A 23,537-nucleotide genomic window follows, 5' to 3' on the forward strand; every position below is an offset into this window, starting at 1 on the left:
AAAAATGCAACAAGGGCACATGAATTAACTGCCTTTGTGGTGAGCTCTATTTTAAAAGAAGAAAAATGTAAAGAACTTCCTGCACATTTAAGCGCTAACTGTAAGTACTTCTCTCAGCCAAAGTACAAGGTATGATGCATAAACTCCAGAGGAATGAGAAAACCAATTTAGCCTTCTCTTCACTACAAATACTGTGGCATGAAAAGCAAGAGACTTGGAACTGCTTAACACTATTCATGCAAAAGTTAAAAAACAAAACAACAAAACCCAAAAAACTGGAGCATACCTTTAAAACAAATATCACAAAATATGCTGCACCATAATTTTCTTCTTCTGTTTTGTTAGCATCAGGCATATATATAATATATATATATATATATATATATATATATATATATATATATATATATATATATATATATATATATATATATATATATATATATATAATATAATCTGAATTCTTGAGTAAAAGGCAAAGATCTCCAAAAGTCCCTGGTAGATTTAACTAACCTAACTCTCATCCTATAGTCCCCAGCTATCTTTCTAGTGAGAGCTAGAAAAGGGGTCGGGGGACAAACCCCTCCCCCCCAAAACTAGCCTGCAAAGCATTCCATGTTTTAAGCCGCTTGGACAAAAACTGCACCTAGAACAAAACCCTACTAACAATAAAAAGCTCAGAGAAATGCCTTTCCACGGAGCCCTCTAAGCTAGGCTTAGAGAAGAGATGGCTAATGGTGATGGATGGACGGACACGGGACAGATAGATATGATAAAGGTGTATAAAATCTTGAATGGACTGGAGAAAGTAAATAAGGAAATGTTATTTTATTCCTTCACATAACACAAGAACTAGGGGTCACTCAATGAAATTAATACACAATTAATAGACAAACATAAGGAAGTACTTCTTCACAAAAACACAGTCAACCCGTGGAACCCATTGCCAGGGGATGTTGTGAAGGCCAAAAGCATAACTGTGTTCGAAAAAGAATTAGATAAGTTAATGGAGGATAAGTTCATCAATGGCTATTTGCCAAGATGGTCAGGGACTCAACTCCATGCTCTGGGTGTCCCGAAATTGCTCACTGCCAGAAGCTGGGACTGGACAACAGGGATTGGACCATTTGATAATTGCCCTGTTCTGTTCGTTTCTTCCGAAGCACCTGGCACAAGCCACCATTGGAAAACAGGATACTGGGCTAGATGAACCATTAGTCTGACCCAGTATGGCCATTCTTATGTTTTTATAATTTCATGCAGAACCTAAACAGTCTACAGGTAATCTAAATCTTTTATATCACTCTAACACAATTAAACTCAACAAGATTAATTATATAAAATGGACTGTGATGGGCTACTATTATGGTCACCACTTTTAAAAGACTAATGATAAATTTTGCACAAAGTATGCCTTGTGAGGTGGTATTTGAAAAAAAGTCATAATCTGCTGAATATCGTTAACCTGCTAAATTATGTGTAGCGACACTAAATGCAAAGTTATAAGATTCTACTGTATGATTGTTACTGAAATATGTTGTAATTTGGGGTAACACCACAAATCAGTTTTTCAGAGACAAAAAGACACACTATCACCCCAGACAGGTGTTAAAGGGACATCACCTACTTTGGCGGCCATCCTCCAGCAGCGGGGGGGAAGGTGTAAACAAGAAGTTTACATTTCACCCCAGGCATGATTTCAACCTCACATTCACAGAGAACTGCATGTCACCATGACTCAGCAAGGAGGTTTCTAGCTGAAGAAACTGAATTCTGAAGAGGAAGGAAAACACTTGATTGCACCTCTCCTCCTCCCAGCTCTCTGTCCTGACATCAACAACTCTCAAAGAGCTCAGCTAAGGGGGAGTGGTCTCAGGCTGAAACGAGACCCAGCCTGTGAAATTTATAGAAGCATGTGGTGAGACCAAAAAAAATATAATATCTTTGATCTTAAGTTCACTTAACAAGCTAAGTTAGGTATTAGCTTGTGTATTACTTTTTTATTTGTAACCACTCCAGACTTTTATGCATCATCACTTGCAATCACTTAAAATCTTGTAGTTAATAAACTTATATTGTTTTATCTTAACCAGTGTGTTTGGATTAAAGTTTGTGGAAAACTCCATTTGGGATAAAACTAGTACATATAGCATTTTCCTTTGATGAAATGATGGCGACTTTTTATGAGCCTGCATTGTTCAGTAGTGTCCTGGACAATACAAGACGCACATTTCTGGGGTGACACAGCTAGGACTAAGAATTTGTGGGTGTTGCACTGTATGTTATTCATGAGTGACTGGTCAGAGTGCTCATGTATTTTAGCTGGGAGTGAATTTGCATGCTAAATGCTGTGAGAACAGGGAAAGAGTGGATGTTCTGACAGCAAAGCAGTGTAAAAGGCACCCCTGGCTAGAGAATTAAGGAGACAGCTGTTCAACTGTCCAGATTGTATCTTGGGTAATGTCACATGGACCCAGTGACTTTCTCAGTTCCTTCAGCTCATACATAGCTATTCTATCATATGCACATGCAGTTTTAGGGTGCAAGGTTGACACAATGGTGATTAAATTGTGGCTGCTCCCAATTTTATGGAAAAAACAAATAGCGCCTTACCTATTACACTGCGGGTTTATCTAGATAGCTGTTAGTGCGCAGCAAGCTGGGATGTAAATCTACCTCTCTAATTGTCCACAGGGTCCCTGCTGCTGTGCACTAAAAATTCCCTAGCTTGTTTTGATCTATTCTCGTTTCAAGGAGATGTACATCAAAGCGCACGAGGGAACTTTTAGTGAGCAGCAGCAGGGTCTACATAGACAGTGAGAGGTAGATTTACAACCCAGCTTGCCATGAACTAACTGTTAGTCTAGACAAGCCCTAAGTAGGCTAGAAACTTTTACATTCTTTTGTTTTGGGGTTTGACACTGCCTGTATCAATAACAATGTAAATAAGCAAAACGGCCACTTCCTGTACTAAGCTAAATATTACAATTAAAAAAAAAACCACTACATTAAAAAGAAAATTAAGGTTGTGAAGTCAAAAACTTACAAAATGTTAGAATTAATGTTGCCTGTGGCCTTAATTTGGCCCCCTTGTGTGTATGCAATAGGATACAGCCTTTAATTACATGATCTCATACTGGTTTTTTCCCCACAGGAAGCCTGCCTCATTCAGTGCACAGGATGGACCCAGTTTGGGATTGAATTAAGGTTATCTAGCAATGGGGCTGTTGTTGGTCAATACCTTCCTGATTTGTTGCAGCAGTTTGAAGGCCTGTGGTGAATGAGGTAGGGAACTGTGGGAAGAGAAAGGATAGTCTCATGGTTAAGGCAGCTGAATCCAATTATATACACAAACGTATACAAATAATATTTCACAGTGACATAATGATATTCTGCAAGGCTGGCCAAAGCATGTGAAGTATTGCTCCCAGATCTTTTTTCACAAACTCTGATAATTTCCTATCCTAAAAACCAGATTCCTTACCTGTTTTGTCCTGAACAACATCTGCTCCTTTACTCTCAATTGTTGACATGGGCTGGGGTGAAACTGTAATTGGTGTGTTAGAGGTAAGATTTTTGATTATGCCAGTATTCTGAATTCCTCCAACATTACTACTTGCTTTAACATCTGTTCTTTTGGATGCTGGTTTATTTGAAGAACATTTATTAAAGCTGGACTGAAGAGAAATAGCAAATTTAAGAAGTTATTAGTGCTCCAACTTAAAGGAAAAAAATACGCAAATTCTTTTTTCCTGTTCAAAACATGGACAAGTTTCACAAAATGTTTAAATTGCAAGAAATTGGTCTAAACAAATGCAACCTCTCAGTTTCTGATTACAAGTAGGGAGTCAGATGTCTTCAAGCAAACATGGGAGATTTTGTACTATTTCTATTAATATCGTGTGTGCCTCATTTTACCTGCTTGCTATTACTCTGCTTGACTGCATGGAGTTAAATCAAAGGAGGCTGTTTGTTTGTTTCCCACTAACAGGAAATAGAACAATAGCAGAGATAAAATACCTCCAGAGAGAATACTGAGGGTCCTTACTGAGAAGCCATTTAAATAGGGAAATGCCCACAGCCTAGCTCCAGTCAGAGTTGTGGGTTTATTTTTCCGAGGCCTAAGACTAGGCTCAACAAAACACAAAACCATTAAAGACCCCAGCAGAGAGAGCGGGCCGGGGTAAGTGGGCAGGAGCAGCTGGAGATAAGTCTCGGACTGAGGTACAATGAGAACAATGTTGCAGGCCAGGCCAGGAACAGAGAGATCTGGCCTGTGTGGAACTTATCCAAAACTTGCAAGGAGAGAATAAAGTTTAGGTTAGATTCATGAGACTAGGCCTTCTCTGTTAATTTACCTTATTTCCCCAATACACTGTTCCCGTTGACTAATAAACACCACTTTGTTTGGTAAAGGTTGACTTGTGTTGCTGCAAACATTTTCTGATTATAAAGCTCCCTGGAGAGAAAACTTCTGCAGGGAGCAAACTGAACAAGCCCTGCTAGGAGAGTCACAGTGAGAAACTGGGATGCTGAAGCCTGGAGACTCAGTCTAAGGGTATGTTTACACTAGGAGCTGGGGGAGTGATTCCCATGTCACATGGACATACTTGCCATAGCTCTCATCATGCTAGAGCACTAAAAGTAATCGTGTAGCCATGGTAACATGGGCAGCAGTGATTGGTGGCATGGGCTAGGCATGCCATGTACGCACCCATGGGATTCAGTGGGGTTTGAACTCAAGATGGCTAGCCCGTGCAACCACTCACCATGCTATCCCAGCTACACTTTTATTTTCAGCATGCTAGCTCAGTGAGAGCTAACATGACTATGTCTATGCAAGATGGAAATCACACATCCCACTCCAAGTGTAGACATGCCCTAAGAGAGACATTGATGTGTCACAAGACTCCCCTTTGGGTGAAGTTGAGGCCCAGAACAGCACTATAGCCACACACAAAAGGAGTTTAAGACTAAACTTCGCTCATGTTACACAAGACAACTAGCAATGCTGAAGCTGTACTTAAAAATGAGAAGAAAATTAAATGGATAATGTCTACAATTCATGTTTGTTTTCTATACAATTTCTCTTGGTGTGTTGACAAATCTGATTCTCCTTTATGTTGACACCTGTAATACATTGACAGTTCAGTATACACATTTCTTTAGAAGACTTAAAGTTAATGTTTTCCTTTTATTAACCTAAGTCTGAGTAATAAAGAAGGAAATGTTTTACCTTTGAACAAGTGCTACTGTACTGAAGGCGTATACACTTCACAGAGGTTTTGTGAGCACTGACTGTTTTTACTGGTGATGTCAGCTTTCTTAGATCATAATGGTAAATTTTTCCACGGGAAGAGCCAATAGCCAGGGTAGTGCCATCGGGCATAAAATCTACTGCTGTCAGAGGAGATTCAGCTACCAGAGTTCTCAGTAGTCTTCAGACAGGAGAAATATAGGAAGATGTTATAATTAAAAATAAAAATAAAGTATTTTTAATTAGACTTTCCCCAACAGCACTGAAGAATTACAGCAAACTATATACTACAGATTTTTGTAATTCAGCTACAGATTTGCAATATATTTCTTCTTCTAAGGACTGATAAATACCTACTTAAGTCAGTGGAAAGGCTCCCATTGACTTCAGTGGGCACTGGATCAAGCCTTTAGTGAAGCTTGTACACTTACACATTATCAAAATATTATATATACACACCCTAAAAAGGAATTTAACTGGAGCACAACCACTATTTTCTAGAGAATTCAATCTAGAAGTTATCATTCTTAATGTGGTCTGACTTTAAAATAAACACTAACAACCTCTAATCACAGATAAATGTACTTCTTGGAGTTACAAGAATTGAGTCAAATTCCCAATCCACTGATAGATAATGCTTACCAAAAGTTACATAAGCCTTACTTTTTACTTGACGTGTCATAGAGAATGATTCTTTTATCCAAACCTATGGTGACAAGTAGCAACTCATTGACAGGAGAAAAGCAGATTTCTGAGGCTGGAGCTTTGTGAGCATTTTCAAAGTTATGGTATGGATTTTGACTATTTACATCCCACAGCGTTACAGTTCCACTGTCAGACACACTGCCCAATAGAGACTTCTTAAAGGAAGAATATTTCAAGTGTCGAATAGGCTGTAAAATAAACCAAACATGCAAAATGCACTCTTAACTTAAAAATTATTACAAAATTAAATGCATACAATATATCTGTATATAAAGTTAAGGTTAAACAAGTCTAAATCATTCAGACCAAAAAAAGTAATCTGAATTAGAATCGCAAAAGCTGAAATAATTCAACAGGCCATAAATCAATAGATTGGCATCACGTTTCTTAGACATGATGCTTCAGAGGAAGGTGGCTTAAAAAACAAAACAAAACAAAAAACCACTCATAATGCATTTGGCCGGTATCGTAATGCAGTATGTGTGAAGTGAAAATTCCTTCCTGACCACTATGCTGCTCAGCTTACACCACAGTCAAAAAGTGAGGGTTAAGGAAGCAGCAACAGAAACTCCTGAGAAAAAATTCCTGATTTTATGCCAATATCTCTTATAATTAAAGGAAACTTTAAAAAATGCCTGTATCATAAAGTTAACTATAAGGCATCAGTTGGTCTATGGAGCCTGTGTCTAGACAAGTGAAAAGCAATATTATAATTTTACTAATTGCTACCTTACCAAGAGTGTGGAACTTTTTTAAATACACCACAGTGATGTGAACGTAATTTGGTAAAACATGAAGGAGGAGGAAGTTATAACTAGCATGTGATATAGCATTTGTAACCTAGGGGGAGAAGACTTGGCTGTATATTTTTACTATTGATGTCCAAGGACACAATGTGGGCACTATACATTAGTGTAAATACAGTAACTGAGGAAATTAAGTTGACCAAGGCATATCCTGTTTGTCTTTTAAATTTGCATGCTAAGTTCCACCCCACAGCCAGTGACCTCATAAATAGATGAGTTAGTGCATGATTTTAAGTCTTTGCTCTGAAGTGAGTGGTGAATGTGACTTCCATCAGCTTTCTGAGTACTCTCTCTTTAAAATGGAGAGAACTCATTTCACTGCTGCAAAGCCAGTTGCCATTTTGTGTTCAGATGCAGAAGTCACTCAGAGTGTGTCTTTCTTATGGAAACAAAGCTTGGGATTTGAGTGCTCCTGGGGAAAGTGTGTAATTCACAGTGACTCATGTGGTGCTCTATGCCCCTCTAGTGGTAGCAGGGCCACATAAAGCCTTGGGTTAACTTCTGTGTTGACCTGCCACGACACAGGGATGGGGTGAGACACTTTGTCAGTGGGATTCACAGCTATTTGCTAGACAGCAAAAGAATGTGGGACTCAAATATACTATGATTCATTCTAGGTTCTGTAGGGAAGGGTGTTCTAGTGGTTAGACCATTCTGCCCCATCCCTCCAGCCCCTTCCTGTGCCCTTCTGCTCCTATCCCTCCCTCTCCAGCGCCTGCCCCCATACCCCTATGCTCCTGCCTATGTTCATCCTTCCCACACTTCTATCCTCTACCTTTGCACAACTCATCTCCCTTCATCTTGTTTCATTCTGCTCCTGTCCTTCTGCCCTCCTGCTCCTATCCTTCCACCCTCCCTTCTCAGTACAACTCTTCCCCCTCCTTCTGTTCCTCACCCATCTGCTACTGAGTTAGGCAGCTTCCTGCTTAGGCACTAGCAGGGAAAGCATAGACATCCCTGTCTCCTGGCCTCACAGCAACCAAGAGGAGCAATTACAGGGAAGTTCTGCTTAGCCCCTACAGCCCTGGGCTCAAGCATATTTAATGCAGGCATAGTTAAGCAGTTAAATTGGCCAAAGATACCAACAAGTCTCTAAGCATGTGTGAACTCATTTTTCAGAAGCTCTAATCTGGACAAGTTTTCCTTCAAACAGCAAAAGACACATCCCTGACACTAGTGTGACCTCCCCACCAAGTCAAAGTTCAAGTTCCTGCTCCAAAGCACAGAGGTACAAGAGATTTTCAATGAGACAGTAGGAAGTCACAGGAGCAGGGGCATGTGCAAGAGTGAGCAAGCCCCCCCCACAAATCAGCAGGGGCACAGAAATCCTCCAGGGCAGGGAGATCCAGCTCCACCTGCCAGGAAAGAGCGAGCTCCACCAACCAGCCCTGAGACCACAGGAGAAGGGGGCAGAGCCAGCTCCTCTGGCCCTGGGGGGCACAGAAAGTGCCTCTCCAAAAGCAGGCAAATTTTTATTCCTGTGCACACCCGTGCTCAAGAGATTTTTAGTTTCAAGCATGGGCAAAAGCAGTGTATTTTCTCCTAATCATTCTCTGAAACAGCTGAACAATTTTATCTGAAACTTTCCCAAAGTATTCAGCCCGTGGCAGACACCCGACATGGAAAATTTCACCCTAACAGTTACAGTCTGGCAAAGTTATAAGCAACTGAAGAGAGGTCTTAATCATGACATAATCTTAATTAAGGTGGTACAGCCTGCACCACATATGATGCATCCTAGCTATCAACACTTTACTTATAATTCCTAACACGGCAAAGATTAAATTCAACACCGTATCTTGGAATGAGAAAGGGCCAATAAAAGTAACACTAGAAACCCCTTACATTTCAAGTTTTGGCATTCCATTATAGCTTTATTACAAGAAAAGTCTTTCAGATATTGAACAGTTTGCAGAGCTGTTGTCCAGGACTCTCTGCAGTGACGACATACAATTAGAATTTAAGAACCTTATCAAAACAGGCATGTCTGCAGAAAGAATGGTGCTTGTTTTTTATTTTAAATGAATTGGAAGCTATACAGGCCATTAGATTTAGTGTATCGGAACACAGGAATTGCCATACTGGATCAGAGCTGCAGATCATCTAATCTGGTGTCCTGTCTCCAACAGTGCTCAGCACCAAATTCTTCTGAGGAAGGTTCAAGACACCCCACAGCAGAAAAGATGTGGAATAACCTGACCCCCTTTTTAGCTCACCTCCTAATCTCCAATAACTGAAATTAGCCTAAACCAGTATCTGTTTTCCATTGTGAGCCATATATGCAGATCTCTCTGTATTACATGGGCTGCATTCACACAATAGATGTACTACCTGTATGGCTCTGAGGATGGCACATGGGCCGCAGCTGTGTGCTGATTGGGCTGCAAATGACCTGTGGGTTGAAAACCACTGGCCTAAACCCTCTGAAGCACTAGATCTTCTCTCCCTAATACTCGTCATTTATCATTAATTATTGTAACTTTGAATGTTTTATATGGATAGCAAAAATATCAAATCTTTTTTAGAATCTTGCTAGGTTTTTAGCAGCAATATTTCTGTGTCAATGAGTTTCACATTAATTTTAGTTATGTATTGTGTGGAAAAAAACATTAATTTATTTTATTGGTTTTAAATTTGTTACATTGAATATCCCTTGTTTTCATGTTATGAGACAAGGAAGAATCGATACTCCCAACCTACCTTTCTCTATACCAGTTATTTTATATGCCTTTATCATATCCCCTCTTATTCGTTTCCTTTCTAAGATACAGAATTTCAATCTTTTCAGTCTCTCTTCACAAGAGAGTTTTTCCATACCCGTGATTATTTGTAACCCCTTATCAGAACCCTTACTAACTCTACGATCTTGTTTTTAAGATAGGGTGCCCAATACTGCACATAGTATTCCAGGAGAGGCTGCACCACAGATTTATATAAAACAGCATTCTCCATCCCATTTCTTATACATACTAGCATCTTGCTTAATTATTATTATTGTTATTTTTTTGGAGGGTGCAGATGTACATTGAGAGCTGCGGTCCTTCAGTAAGCTGTCTACAGTGATGTTCAAGTCCCCTTCCTCAGTTGATACAATTAATATAAACTCGTCAGTTATGTGAATAGTTTCATTTTTCTCTCCAATGTGCATTACTTTGTATTTATCAGCAATGAACTTCACTTGCCAAGCCCTAAGGTAGCAAGTGATGGCAAGTATAAAGTTCTACTGCCAAGACTTAAAAAAAACTACTGACCCAATTCAGCCCTGATAGTAAAACTTCTTTAATGTAGCAGACAAAAACGTAAGATCCAATGGCTGGAGGTTGAAGATAGACAAATTCAGTCTAGAAACAAGGCACAAATTTTTAATAAACAGGGTAATTAGAGTTCAGCTAAGGATGTAGTAGATTCTCCATCACTTGAAGACTTTAAACATCTTTCTAAAAAGATATACTTGAGCTCAACAACAAGTTATGGGCTTCCATGCAGAAATCACCTGGTGAAATTCTGTGGACTTTTTTTATACAGGAAGTGACACTAGTCTTAATGGTTCCATCTAGCCTTAAAATCTATGAAGACACTTATAAATAATAACCATGTGCCTAACATTAAGTCAAGTTAGGCAAGTGTTTAAGCAACTTGCTGAACTGGGGCCAGAGTGCCCAGTTTAGCCGCTTATTCAGAAGTGTAATGATTTCAAGAGTGCTGAGCACCCAGCAGCTCCCCCTTGGAAAAAACACGTATGCAGTTAGCATGCATAGAAGAGGGTCAAGCAACAAAACTGAACACTTAAAAAAAAAGTGAAGTATGAAGTAGATTTTAGTATCTGGGTGGACGCAATTCCCACTGACTTTAGGGAGCTCTGTACATGGAGGGCTTGCAAAAATGTATGTCTAGTGCAAGGCACTAGACTGGTAGAAATGGAAAATGAAGTCCTTTATTGAGTCACAAAAAACAATGCAATACAGGTTGTCACAGCACAAGCTTCCCCACACCATTACGCCCCAGCTCTGATTGGAAGAGAGGGTCATTCAAGCCCAAACACATTTTATCTCTGGACTCTTTGCCAAGGCAGCCAGTGGGGAACGTGTATGTTAGAAAAATGCTGGCTCATAATCCACTACCAAAAAACAACCCACCTTAACCGTAATGCAAGAGTTTAGTATACAGATTAAAAACAAAACAAAAACCTCACCTCTTGGTAGAATTAGTCAATCTTGGAAGAAAACATACCAAAGGCAAAAAAGTAAAATAAAAAATGCAAACAATAGTTAGGGGAGAAAAAATATCCCAAAGCCAAAACCATTCTAGCCTCATTGATTAGTTTATTCACTGACATTGTGTAACTGCATAAGGCTAATCTCTTCCATATCCCAATGGACAGCATCATAAAGGGGACAAATAAGGTAGATAAAGTAAGTGTCTGTGGAGCTCATGATTATCGTTTCACTGTATGAAAAGAACAGAAGCCATCACATATCTTCACAGATCACCAGCTGCTCAAACAGCTAAACTAACCCTGTTGCTGGGAGAACAGTGCTAGGCATTCAAGATTTGAACAAATGTTTTCTTTTGAAACAGACTTCAATACATTCTCACACAGCAAACAAATAAAATCTAGTAGCGTTAATAAAATCTAAAAAAAGCAATTGAAGACTTTAGGATTAGATGGTCTACATACAGCTCAGTGCAAGAACTTAATTCTAATAATGCACATAATTGTGACCGTAAATTCACATCTAACAGGACAATTCTTCTTAGGTGAAATACAATTTTTTCATATCACTGAAAGCACTATGACCATGGGCTACGCTACTAAACGTAGAGCCTATACAGTTTCAGATATTAACTGGTCAAGAGATTACATTCCATTTTGCTGAATCAGGTGAAGACAAGCCACTTTTATAAAGCAGCAAAGAATCCTGTGGCACCTTATAGACTAACAGACGTTTTAGAGCATGAGCTTTCGTGGGTGAATACCCACTTCGTCGGATGCAAGTAGTGGAAATTTCCAGGGGCAGGTGTGTGTGTGTGTGTGTGTGTATATATGTATATATATATATACACACACACACACACACACACACACACACACACAAGCAAGAAGCAAGCTAGAGATAACAAGGTTAGTTCAGTCAGGGAGGATGAGGCCCTGTTCTAGCAGTTGAGGTGTGAAAACCAAGGGAGGAGAAACTCGTTTTGTAGTTGGCAAGCCATTCGCAGTCTTTGTTTAATCCTGAGCTGATGGTGTCAAATTTGCAGATGAACTGAAGCTCAGCAGTTTCTCTTTGAAGTCTGGTCCTGAAGTTTTTTTGCTGCAGGATGGCCACCTTAAGATCTGCTATTGTGTGGCCAGGGAGGTTGAAGTGTTCTCCTACAGGTTTTTGTATATTGCCATTCCTAATATCTGATTTGTGTCCATTTATCCTTTTCCGTAGAGACTGTCCAGTTTGGCCGATGTACATAGCAGAGGGGCATTGCTGGCATATGATGGCGTATATTACATTGGTGGACGTGATGGCGTATATTACATTGGTGGACGTGCAGGTGAATGAACCGGTGATGGTGTGGCAGATCTGGTTAGGTCCTGTGATGGTGTCGCTGGTGTAGATATGTGGGCAGAGTTGGCATCGAGGTTTGTTGCATGGATTGGTTCCTGAGCTAGAGTTACTATGGTGCGGTGTGCAGTTACTGGTGAGAATATGCTTCAGGTTGGCAGGTTGTCTGTGGGCGAGGACTGGCCTGCCACCCAAGGCCTGTGAAAGTGTGGGATCATTGTCCAGGATGGGTTGTAGATCCCTGATGATGCGTTGGAGGAGTTTTAGCTGGGGACTGTATGTGATGGCCAGTGGAGTCCTGTTGGTTTCTTTCTTGGGTTTGTCTTGCAGTAGGAGGCTTCTGGGTACACGTCTGGCTCTGTTGATCTGTTTCCTTATTTCTTCGTGCGGGTACTGTAGTTTTGAGAATGCTTGGTGGAGATTTTGTAGGTGTTGGTCTCTGTCTGAGGGGTTAGAGCAGATGCGGTTGTACCTCAGTGCTTGGCTGTAGACAATGGATCGTGTGGTGTGCCCGGGATGGAAGCTGGAGGCATGAAGGTAGGCATAGCGGTCAGTAGGTTTTCGGTATAGGGTGGTGGTAATGTGACCATCACTTATTTGCACCGTGGTGTCTAGTGGACCTCCCGTGTAGATTGGTCCAGGCTGAGGTTGACGGCGGGGTGGAAGCTGTTGAAATCGTGGTGGAATTTTTCCAAAGTCTCCTTCCCATGGGTCCAGATGATGAAGATGTCATCAGTGTAGCGTAGGTAGAGAAGGGGCGTGAGTGGACGAGAGCTGAGGAAGCGTTGTTCCATGTCGGCCATAAAAATATTGGCATATTGTGGGGCCATACGGGTGCCCATAGCGGTGCCACTAATCTGGAGATATATATTGTCATTAAATTTGAAATAGTTGTGTGTGAGGATAAAGGCACAGACCTCAGCAACCAGTTGTGCTGTGGCATGATCAGGGATACTGTTCCTGACAACTTGTATTCCATCAGTGTGTGGGATGTTTGTGTAGAGAGCCTCTACATCCATGGTGGCTAGGATGGTGTTTTTTTGGAAGGTCACCAATGCATTGTAGTTTCCTCAGGAAATCAGTGGTGTCACGGAGATAACTGGGAGTGCTGGTGGCATAGGGTCTGAGTAGAGAGTCCACATATCCAGACAGTCCTTCAGTGAGAGTGCCAATGCCCGAGATCCTGCAGCAAAAAAACTTCAGGACCAGACTTCAGAGAGAAACTGCTGAGCTTCAGTTCATCTGCAAATTTGACACCATCAGCTCAGGATTAAACAAAGACTGTGAATGGCTTGCCAACTACAAAACCAGTTTCTCCTCCCTTGGTTTTCACACCTCAACTGCTAGAACAGGGCCTCATCCTCCCCGATTGAACTAACCTCATTATCTCTAGCTTGCTTCTTGCTTGCATATATATACCTGCCCCTGGAAATTTCTACTACTTGCATCCGACGAAGTGGGTATTCACCCACGAAAGCTCATGCTCTAAAACGTCTGTTAGTCTATAAGGTGCCACAGAATTCTTTGCTGCTTTTACAGATCCAGACTAACACGGCTACCCCTCTAATACTTGACACTTTTATATAGTCCAGCCTCAGCTTCACAACAAAAATGCTTAACTTTCTGCAGTTTTTCCGCCTGAAAAAGCGTCATCCCTCCTTAGCTAAGCCAAAGAACCTGTGCCAGAATCAAGAGGTACAATACATTGTTTGCCCTGGAAACTTCACCCTTACAGAATTAGACCTTTAGACTACAAATTCTTGGAGTAGGCACTGTCTTTTTTAAGCTCTGTAACAGCACTATATGTATGTTTAGATACTAATATAACTGTATAATCCTGCAATTTTCTACAAATTCCAATTAAAATCCAAACCAAAAATAAAACTATATCGGTATAGGTGCAAAACGATTTTAAAAGATGCACTATATGTAGATAAACTGGAAATCTAAATAGCTACCATGTTACATAATTCCCAAACAATTCCATTTTGACACAAAAACACAGCAATCAAGTACCCATCACAGTACCTCAGAAAATATCATAGGCCCCTTAGTGAGAAAGAGTACTAGCTATATGTATGCAATTACCTTCATGTAACACCTACAATATCTTTAGCCATCTTCCTGTCTAGTTGTCTGACCTCTTGATTTCATCTCTATCAAGAAAATGGCTATTCACTGTATTATTGCTAATCATCCTCAAGCACCGGAAAAGCAATCTGATCTCTCTTCAGTGAAAAGTTAAAATATACCTGAATAAATAGCCGCTACAATAGAGGCGTATCAATTTGGCACCTACTGAAAACACCACTTGAACAGTGTAACCCAGCTGAAAGTTTTTCAGCTCCTTGTCGCTGGTTCTCAAATCCACATTTCCTGTTGTTTTAACTGTTATAGTCTTAATGACCACACACTGTCCATAAATAACCGCCAAAGATAATCCCCAAGATGAGCCATCTAGACAGTGCAAATATGACAAATTTACTAGCTTTATAAATGGATTGCTTTTTTAAAAAGCAAACTGAGTATTAAGGACAATTCTGCATACATATAAATGGTAGATAATGATGCATTGAAGAAACTACAACACTAGAAACTGAACTTTTTTTAAATGATTTTATGTAGTTTCCTTCACCCCAATGTTTATAAAACACTATCTTTTTTCCCCATGAAAAATCTTACTAGATCTTCATTAAGTGATACAAGTTCAGTGTTAGACAAGAGGACCACTTCCAGCTCTATGCCAGCACAAAAGGGAGGTGAAATGCCAGCTACAACAGCTGAAAGCAGCCATGCCACCACTTCACTGGTGCTGCAGACACACTGGGATTCAGCAAATGGTCATGAATAGGGCAGCTTGGCAGAAGTGCCAACTTTGCCCATCTCCCAGGCCAGTGGTTTTCAAACTTTTTTTCTGGCAACCCAATTATAGAAAATTGTTAATGCCTGTGACCCAACGGAGCTGGAGATGAGGGGTTTGGGGTGTGGGAGAGGCTCAGGGCTGGGGCAGAGGGTCCGAATACAGGGGTGAGGGCTGTGGGGTGGGGCAGGAAATGAGTGGTCCAGGGTGTGGTTGGGGGTCAGGGATCTGGGCTGAGGGTGCAGGCTCTAGGGTGGGGTCAGGGATGAGGAGTTTGGGGTGCAGGAAGGGGCTCCAGGTTTGGGAGGGGGCTTAGGGCTGGGGCAGGGGATTGGGGCACGGGTTACCTCGGGTGACTCCTGTTCAGTGGTACTGCAGGGGTGCTAAGCCAGACTTCCTGCTTGCCCTGGGACCGTGGAGCATGCTGCGCCCAGAAGCGGCCAGCAGCAGGTCCGGCACCTAGGTGGAGGCGTGCAAGCAGCTCTGCGTGGCTCTCACCCGCAGGTACAGACCCTCCCAGCTCCCATTGGCAGTTCCTGGCCAATAGGAGTGTGGAGCCAGTGCTCAGGGTGGGAGCACCGCGCAGAGTCCCAGACCCTCCCCGCCTAGGAGCTGGACCTGCTGCTGGCCACTTCCAGGGCACAGCACGGTGTCAAAAAACGGTAGGAACTAGCCTGCCTTAGCCGGGCAGCACCGCCAACGGGACTTTTAGCCACCGCAACCCAGTGCCTTCCAATCCGCGACCCAGTACTGGGTCACGACCCACAATTTGAAAATTACTGCCCTAAGTAGGCTCTATCTTTATTCTCGGGATGTGCTCCAGCTACGACTCCTGCCTCTCCACAACTGCTCCTTCCAATTCCTGGCTATGCGCCTAATTCATCGCTATACCAAAGGCTACATTGCGGGTGGCGAAGGGGCATTCTGCTGGTTATTTTTCCACAGGAGAAATTTACAAGAGGGGGATTTCCCCAAGGAAATCTCCCAGTTTTCCCAATTTCTGCAAGCTTGCAGAAAGGAGAGTCTACAGCTGGGTTCTTTAAGTGGCGCATAGGCTTTGCACTGGCTCTTTGCACAGGGATGAACTTCACTTCGTGTGTATCCAGTCCTATCTACACACATAAGAAACAGATTTTATTTTTACTCCTTTTGAAGAGCTATGCAGATTGAATGAAATTCTATTTGGACTTGAGTATCAGAATGTTAGCTAAATTCAAAATACAGAGTTATATTCTGCCCCATCTGGCTGATGTTTTTTCTACATGTCTTACAAATTGAGCAAATTTAATCTGGAGGTACTGAAGCCAATACAGAAACCCAAAATAACTTTGGGTTTTAAAAAAAAAAACCAAACAAATCATTGAGTAGAAATGTACTTCAAACTTGTTCAGTTTTGACTCTTCATATTCTACTGCCATCCACTGCGAACTGGAATAGAGCTAAAAGCCTCCATTCTCATCCCTGTCAATACATTTATAAATTTCCAGAAAGGAAACAGTAGGTTAGTAATTTAATCTTTTAAAATATTACTACTACTACTAGAGGCTATGCTGATTAATAAGCAACAAGAGTTCTTAACACATTTTTAAATTCATATTTATGACTTACAAACCTAAAACTTTACAGAACAAAAGTTCACCATTTTATGATAGTGTAAAATATTCAATAAATCTAAGATTAAACACCAAACCCAAGACAGTTACTACTGCACTATACATATACTGTACCTGACTGCTACCATGACCAAAGGGAGTGCTGGATAAATTGGTAGTAACATTATGTAGAATAATTTCACCACTCATAGATCCAGAAGCAATGTAGCAATCATTCCAATTAAATGTTACACAAGTTACTTCATCTTTATGATCCTGAAAGAGAAAGAAACAAAACTAAAACAGAGTGCCGATGAATGTTCTAGCAGAAGACAAAACGTTTTTTCCATGCTATTATAGAAACACATCAGCCTCAGGCTTTTGTTTTGCCTCTTCTGTAACAAAGGTGACTTTTTGCAAAATTATTTCAGGTTTAACTTGGACATTGATTTACCCGACACCTGATTAGATTTTTCAGAAGGTTCTTTTATAAAACCCAACACGTTCTTCACTAGAGTATCAATAGTATGTTAATTATATAATGTAAAGATCTCTAGGACACAAATATCAAAGTAAAATCTTTCAGTGACAACTGCCAGATTAACAGAGTTATATTAAGAGCAGTCTACTTTTGCCAGATTTCCCCCTTCAGTAGCTTTTCTGTTATTGAACATATTTGCTCAACAGCTCTCTCTTTGGTAGTGAAGGCATCATCCTGTCTTTGTACATTAAACTAAAATGTCCAGGTAACATATTCCCAGCCCAAAAAGTATAAGTTTGTAACATGTATCCACTACCTGGAAAGAAAAACTTTTTACAATACTGCAGATATAAAAGTCTGAAAGTCAGGAAAAAATCATAGCTGAGGTTCACAGCTATAGCAGTACATTTTAAAGGGCTTGGTAGATGGATGACTGGCACTGATATGGGATTAGAGTTAAGGATGCAGCAGAACCTTAACTATGATTTGAAAATCTGGCAAAATTTTCCCTGATTTTAATTAAGAAAAACCATGACAATCTTAATACCATATGTCTGAATTTAATTTTATAGCTGATAATAAAAAGCTATTAATATTCCTAATGTGGGGAACCTCCCCCCCTTTACAGAATTTAAGATTACAACATAGGTTGTGTCTTTTATCTTGGCTTCCCATCTGCAAGACCCAAGCCAAAGTTACTTCAAAAATTATGTTCACAGATTTAAGATATGTCTGCCTGGACAGACTTTATGATGCATGGAGACTAGCCTGAAGAGACAAAGGTTTTCAAGAAAAGTGCGGACTTTAGACTCTACAGATATTATAAAGCCCTTAGCAAGTGACTTCAGCAGCCAGCCATACAGCCTTTTTCCTTGTCAAGCTCCACTGCACCAAGGCTCTAGCTGCAAACAAAAGTATAGATAAATAAAACAAATTTGAAGTTGGTAGAATGAGGTTTTTTTGAGCAGTGGCTTTTCTTTAATTCCACAAAATAAAAACTCATTTTCAAAAACATTCACAATGACAAAACATCTTAGTTGATTAAGCTGACTTTTTTTTTTTTTTTTTGGACAGTGGAGAGGGTAGGAAAAGGGAAGGCAACTTTGGTAAAAACAAACAAGCAGGTTACATCCTTAATTATGAAGTTTGTACTACTGCAGCTTCATAAGATGTCATGGAAATAAATGAGACTATCACAGGGTTTTTTTGCATTATGGCTTCACTGTAGGATTGAGAAACCAAAATGGACTGGTAACGGGGGAAAAAAAAAATGACCTCGCTTTAACACACACCTTTTCTCATTAAGATGCCAAACCTGACACTTCCATACATGCTTAAAGTTAAGCACATATCGGAAGTTATGTATGTCCTTCTGTATTTGTAGGGTCAAGGCTGTAATAAGGCAGGAATAATAGAAAGTGCAGTTCTTGAAATGATTTGTTTTAGGACTTGGCTACTTGCCAGTTTCTTCCAATATGAAAATCCTGCTTAAAACATTTTGAAATCACAAAAAGTTTGTTATTCCGAGCTTGATCTTGCAGAGACTTACATATGTGCTTAACTTTAGGCCCTATGAGTAGCGTCCCTGATTTCAACAGAGCTGCTTATAGAGCATGAAATTAAGCATGTCAGAGTCTTCGCAGGATCAGAGTGGTAAATTGTATCTTGTTTGCTAGCTAGAAAGTATACATTCAAGATGGTTAACAAAAGCTAGAAAATATGGGATCTACTTTTTTTTCCCCCCTGTTAACTATCAGAGCCAAAAGAAAAAATAGTTACCTTAAGGCATCGATGAAGTCTTCTAGACTTTAAATCCCAGATTTTAACAGTGTTATCAAGGCCTCCACTGACAATATGCATAGAACTGGAATTTAAGCTCACACATGTCTGTTTTGCCTGGTAAAGAAAATAGGCATAAGAAATGTTTATTATTGCAGACTATATATCATACAAATACTCAAGGGCTTAATCTTTACCAATACAAGCGGTCCCACTGACTTAAATGAAACTATTGGTGCACCCAATGATTAATTATGTGATTACTTATACTTATGTATGTTAATTAACAAATATTAAACCTATCATATGGACTCAAACCTCTCACTCCACCTTTTCCCCCTTCCCATTTATGTTGCCTCCACCTTGGTTTCCTTTATTTCAATATGCATTTTCCCTATGCAGTATAGCTCCCAGAAGTGATGCTATACATCTCTCATCTCACACAATAGCTACTGTGCACAAATGGGATAAGAATTTCAAAAACAAATTCCTTTAAAAGACATTGCAAAGCTGTCTAGGTCTCCAAGTTCATATTCTTTAAACATTACAGAGAATATTATAGTAGCAAGCCTTCCAATTCCACAAAATGCTTCTTTTTAAAAATAATCACTGCAGCACTGAATTCGGGGGGGGGGGGGGGGGGGGGGGCAAAATTAATGACACACCTACACTGAAGACAGAAATGTATTATTATTATTATTATTATTAAAGATTCACTTTGAAGTTCTTGGGTCTGGGAACACTAAGAAGAGTCCATTTATTTTCCATCAGACTCATTCTAATCATTGGCATCAAGGAGTTAAAAATAGCTATACTGTATTTGGATGTCTAAAAACCAGACATTTTCACTGTTATTTCACCAGTATTCCCCCAAATAAGTAAGAGCCCAGCCTTTATACACTTCTGTACCATTATTTTAGTTTCCATCAGGATTTAGTAAGGCTTTTGATGCTGGTTTGTATGACCATCTCATAAACAAACTAGGAAAATACAATCTAGATCAGGGCGGGCAAACTTTTTGGCCTGAGGGCCACATCGGGTTTGTGAAATTGTATGGAAGGCCAGTTAGGGAAGGCTGTACGTCTCCAAACAGCCAAGCATGGCCCAGCCCCCCCCCCCCATCTGCCCCCCCACCCCGCTTCTTGCCTCCTGACAGCCCCCCCGGGACTCCTACTCCATCCAACCCCCCCATTCCTTGACAGCCCCACCTGCTCTGTCCCCCCATCCCCGGACACCCCTCCTCATCCAACCACCCCTTCTCCCTGACCACCCTGCCCCTAACTGCCCGCCACCGACCCATCCAACCCCTCCTCTCCTTCCTGACTGCCTCCCTAAGACTCCTGCCCCATCCAACCACCCCTTCTGCCTGACTGCCCACAGACACCCCACCCCTAACTGCCCCCTGCCACCCCATACAACCCTCCCTCTCCTTTCTGACTGCCCCCCCAGGACCCCTGCTCCCATTCAACCCCCCTGTTCCCCACCCTCTGACCACCCCAACCCCTATCCACATCCCTGGCCTCTGACCATCCCCCAAACTCCCCTACCCTCTAATCAATCCCCTCCCCCCCCCCCGCACCCTGCCCCCATACCACGCTGCCTAGAGCACCGGTGGCTAGTGGTGTGGCTGCACCAGGACAGGCAGCTGCGCCATGCAGCACACAGCATTGGGTCAGGTCCCGGCTCTGCAGTGGTGCTGCCCCAGGAGCTCGCTGCTCCGCTGCCAAGAGCATTGCGCTGGCGGCGGGGGGCGCTGAGGCTGCGGAGGGGGGGCCAGGGGCTAGACTCCCAGGTCAGTAGCTCAGGGGCTGGACAGGACAGTCCCGCGGGCCAGATGTGGCCCATGGGCCTTGGTTGCCTCTGATCTAGATGGAGCTACTATAAGGTGAGTGAATAACTGGGTGAAAAACCCATTCCCAGAGAGTAGTTATCAGTGGTTCACAGTCAAGCTGGAAGGCCATATTGAGTGGGGTCCCACAGCGATCAGTGATCCATCAATGATTTAGATAATAGCCTAGAGAGGACACTTATAAAGTTTGTGGACAATACCAAGCTGGGAGGGGTTGCAAATGCTTTGGAGGATAGGATTAAAATTCCAAATGATCTGGACAAACTGGAGAAATAGTCTGAAGTAAACAGGATGAAATTCAATAAGGACAAATGCAAAGTGTTCCACTTAGGAAGGGACAACCAGTTGCACACATACAAAATGGGAAATGACTGCCTAGGAAGGAGTACTGCAGAAAGGGATGTGGGGGTCATAGGGGATCACAAGCTAAAAATGAGTCAACAGTATAATACTGTTGCAAAAAAAGCAAAATCATTCTGGGATGTATTAGCAGGAGTGTTGTAATCAAGATACCAGAATTCTTCCGCTCTACTCCATACTAATAAGGCCTCAACTGGAATACTGTGTCCAATTCTGGGTGCAACATTTCAGGAAAGATGTGGACGAATTGGAGAAAGTCCAGAGGAGATCAACAAAAATTATTAAAGGTCTAGAAAACATGACCAATGAGGAAAGATTGAAAAACTTGGATTTGTTTAGTCTGGAGAAGAGAAAACTGAGGGGGGGGGCGGGAAATACGATAACAGTTTTCAAGTACGTAAAAGGTTGTTACAAGGACGACAGGAAAAAATTGTTCTCTTTAACCTGTGAGGATTGTAACTGTCTTCAATTGCAGCAAGGGCGGTTTAAGTTGGACATTAGGAAAAACTTCCCATCCAGGTAGTTAAACACTGGAATAAATTTCCTAGGGTAATTGTGGAATCTTCATCATCGGAGGTTTTTAAGAGCACCTGTCAGGGACCTCTCGAGGTCCCTTCCAGTCCTATGATTACAAGAGCTACAGTAGTGCAGAACCCAATTATAACAAGTTAGCACTCCAGCAGTTTACTCAAGCAGCCATGTCAGAGTATTACTCTATAAGTGGGTCCCTCTCTCCGGCATAGTAAGTTTTATAATGTATATGGGATGGGACCTAACCGTTGTTACAAAAATCGAGTGATTACACACACACACATTTACTTAAAAGAGCCTATAGTCATGACAACCCAGCAAAAATTTAAGAACAAAGTTTAAGCCTCATTTTCTGCTCCTGCAACTAGGTAGCAGTTACTGGCCTAATGTAACCCAACGATACATTGTCTTCTCCCACTGAACTCAAGTTAATAAAGTGGTAACAAGCTAAACACTATATACGTTGCTCAATTTTCTGATACTTGGCATTGTGTGTAATAACCTTAACAGTACTTAATTATAAGTGGTATCTAAATAAAAGAAGTGAGCAGAGCAGACATAATGCAAATACGAGAGAGAAAAAACAAAGCCACAAGTTATACTTACCCCTTCAGCTAGTTCAAAAAGTGGAACAGGTTTACCCTTACAGCTTGAAACAACTATTTTATCACCGATGGTAGACGCAGTGACCAGGAAATTATCTGAATTGGAAGTTAAGGACCATAGAATATAGATCATGAAACTTTGTACAGCTGCTGGCAAGCAAGTGTAGGTACTACCCATTATTGTACCTGTTCAATAGATTGGCTTAAAGTACTATACCTTGAAATGACATAGCTGCTTTGAAACATTGCTCTTTGAGGGGGGGAAATAAAAAGATATGGAGTGAGGTTTCTTGCTCTTGATTCTCTTTTAGGGAATTTCATTAAGCAGCTGTTATGTAAACAGTTTGCCTTTTCCTGAAGTAGATTCTCCTATGTGATGCCATTGCCTCCCAACCCTAACAAAAAAAACCAAGGAAAATTGGGGGTGGGGGGGAGGAGAAGGGTTTTTGGATTATTTTTATTGGTTAAAGCTCCACCCTGCTAGGCTGCCTACCCATCAATATTTCTCTCCCATCTATCCCTACAACATTTCCCCCCTCACTTCTTTTAGCCTTCATCACAACTCTAGTTACCATTAAACAAAATTCCAAGCAATGTTTGTTACCGTTAGTAAGCCTAGAAATCTAGAGAAAACCCCTATTCATGACAATCATTAATCCAATTCTGTGCTATATTCTAGGAACAGCACACTGGTTACCGTGGTTTAGTTTCCAGTGGTCTCCTTCTGGATAGGGAAACCATGCAATACTTCTAATAAGTTATTTTGTGTTTAGAATTATGAAAATGAGTATTTTAGGTATCTGTTGCATTCATAATAAGCAGAATCAGATTACAGTACAAGTACTGTGAAAGGGAGATTTATCATTATCCCACAGTTAATTATAATACGATATAAGCTTTACCTAAACCTTTTGAATGAAGAGAAAACTCAGAATAGAGCCCTTTGGGGGACTTAACTAACACCAGAGTACATTAGCAACTGTTGCAGTTATCATGACCACAATGCCAAGAAGTCGTCACCCAAAGTAGCTTAAGGACAAAATATAGTCTGGAGCAAATAACAAAGATGCAAGGATTATCTTCACTAGCTGTAGCATAACAAAACTCTTTTTAACAGCTCAGGCATACAAAATAGTAAGAACAGCCTTTGACATAAA

The 23,537-nt window shown here is 41.0% G+C and overlaps 1 protein-coding gene across 2 annotated transcripts in view; it reads right to left on the reverse strand.

Annotated features, from left to right (window-relative positions):
• Positions 1-23,537, reverse strand: part of NEDD1 (NEDD1 gamma-tubulin ring complex targeting factor) — a 56,339-nt gene that overhangs the window by 28,765 nt on the left and 4,037 nt on the right. For both annotated transcript variants that reach the window (XM_039519302.1, XM_039519297.1), the window contains exons 3-8: positions 22,382-22,476; positions 19,036-19,152; positions 16,911-17,051; positions 5,921-6,150; positions 5,237-5,438; positions 3,485-3,677 (exon numbers count right to left, since the gene is read on the reverse strand). In XM_039519302.1, the coding sequence (XP_039375236.1) occupies positions 3,485-3,677; positions 5,237-5,438; positions 5,921-6,150; positions 16,911-17,051; positions 19,036-19,152; positions 22,382-22,476 (978 nt within the window). The remainder of the gene's footprint in view (positions 1-3,484; positions 3,678-5,236; positions 5,439-5,920; positions 6,151-16,910; positions 17,052-19,035; positions 19,153-22,381; positions 22,477-23,537) is intronic.

Source organism: Mauremys reevesii, linkage group 1, assembly GCF_016161935.1.
Source record: "Mauremys reevesii isolate NIE-2019 linkage group 1, ASM1616193v1, whole genome shotgun sequence".
NCBI lineage: Eukaryota > Metazoa > Chordata > Testudines > Geoemydidae > Mauremys > Mauremys reevesii.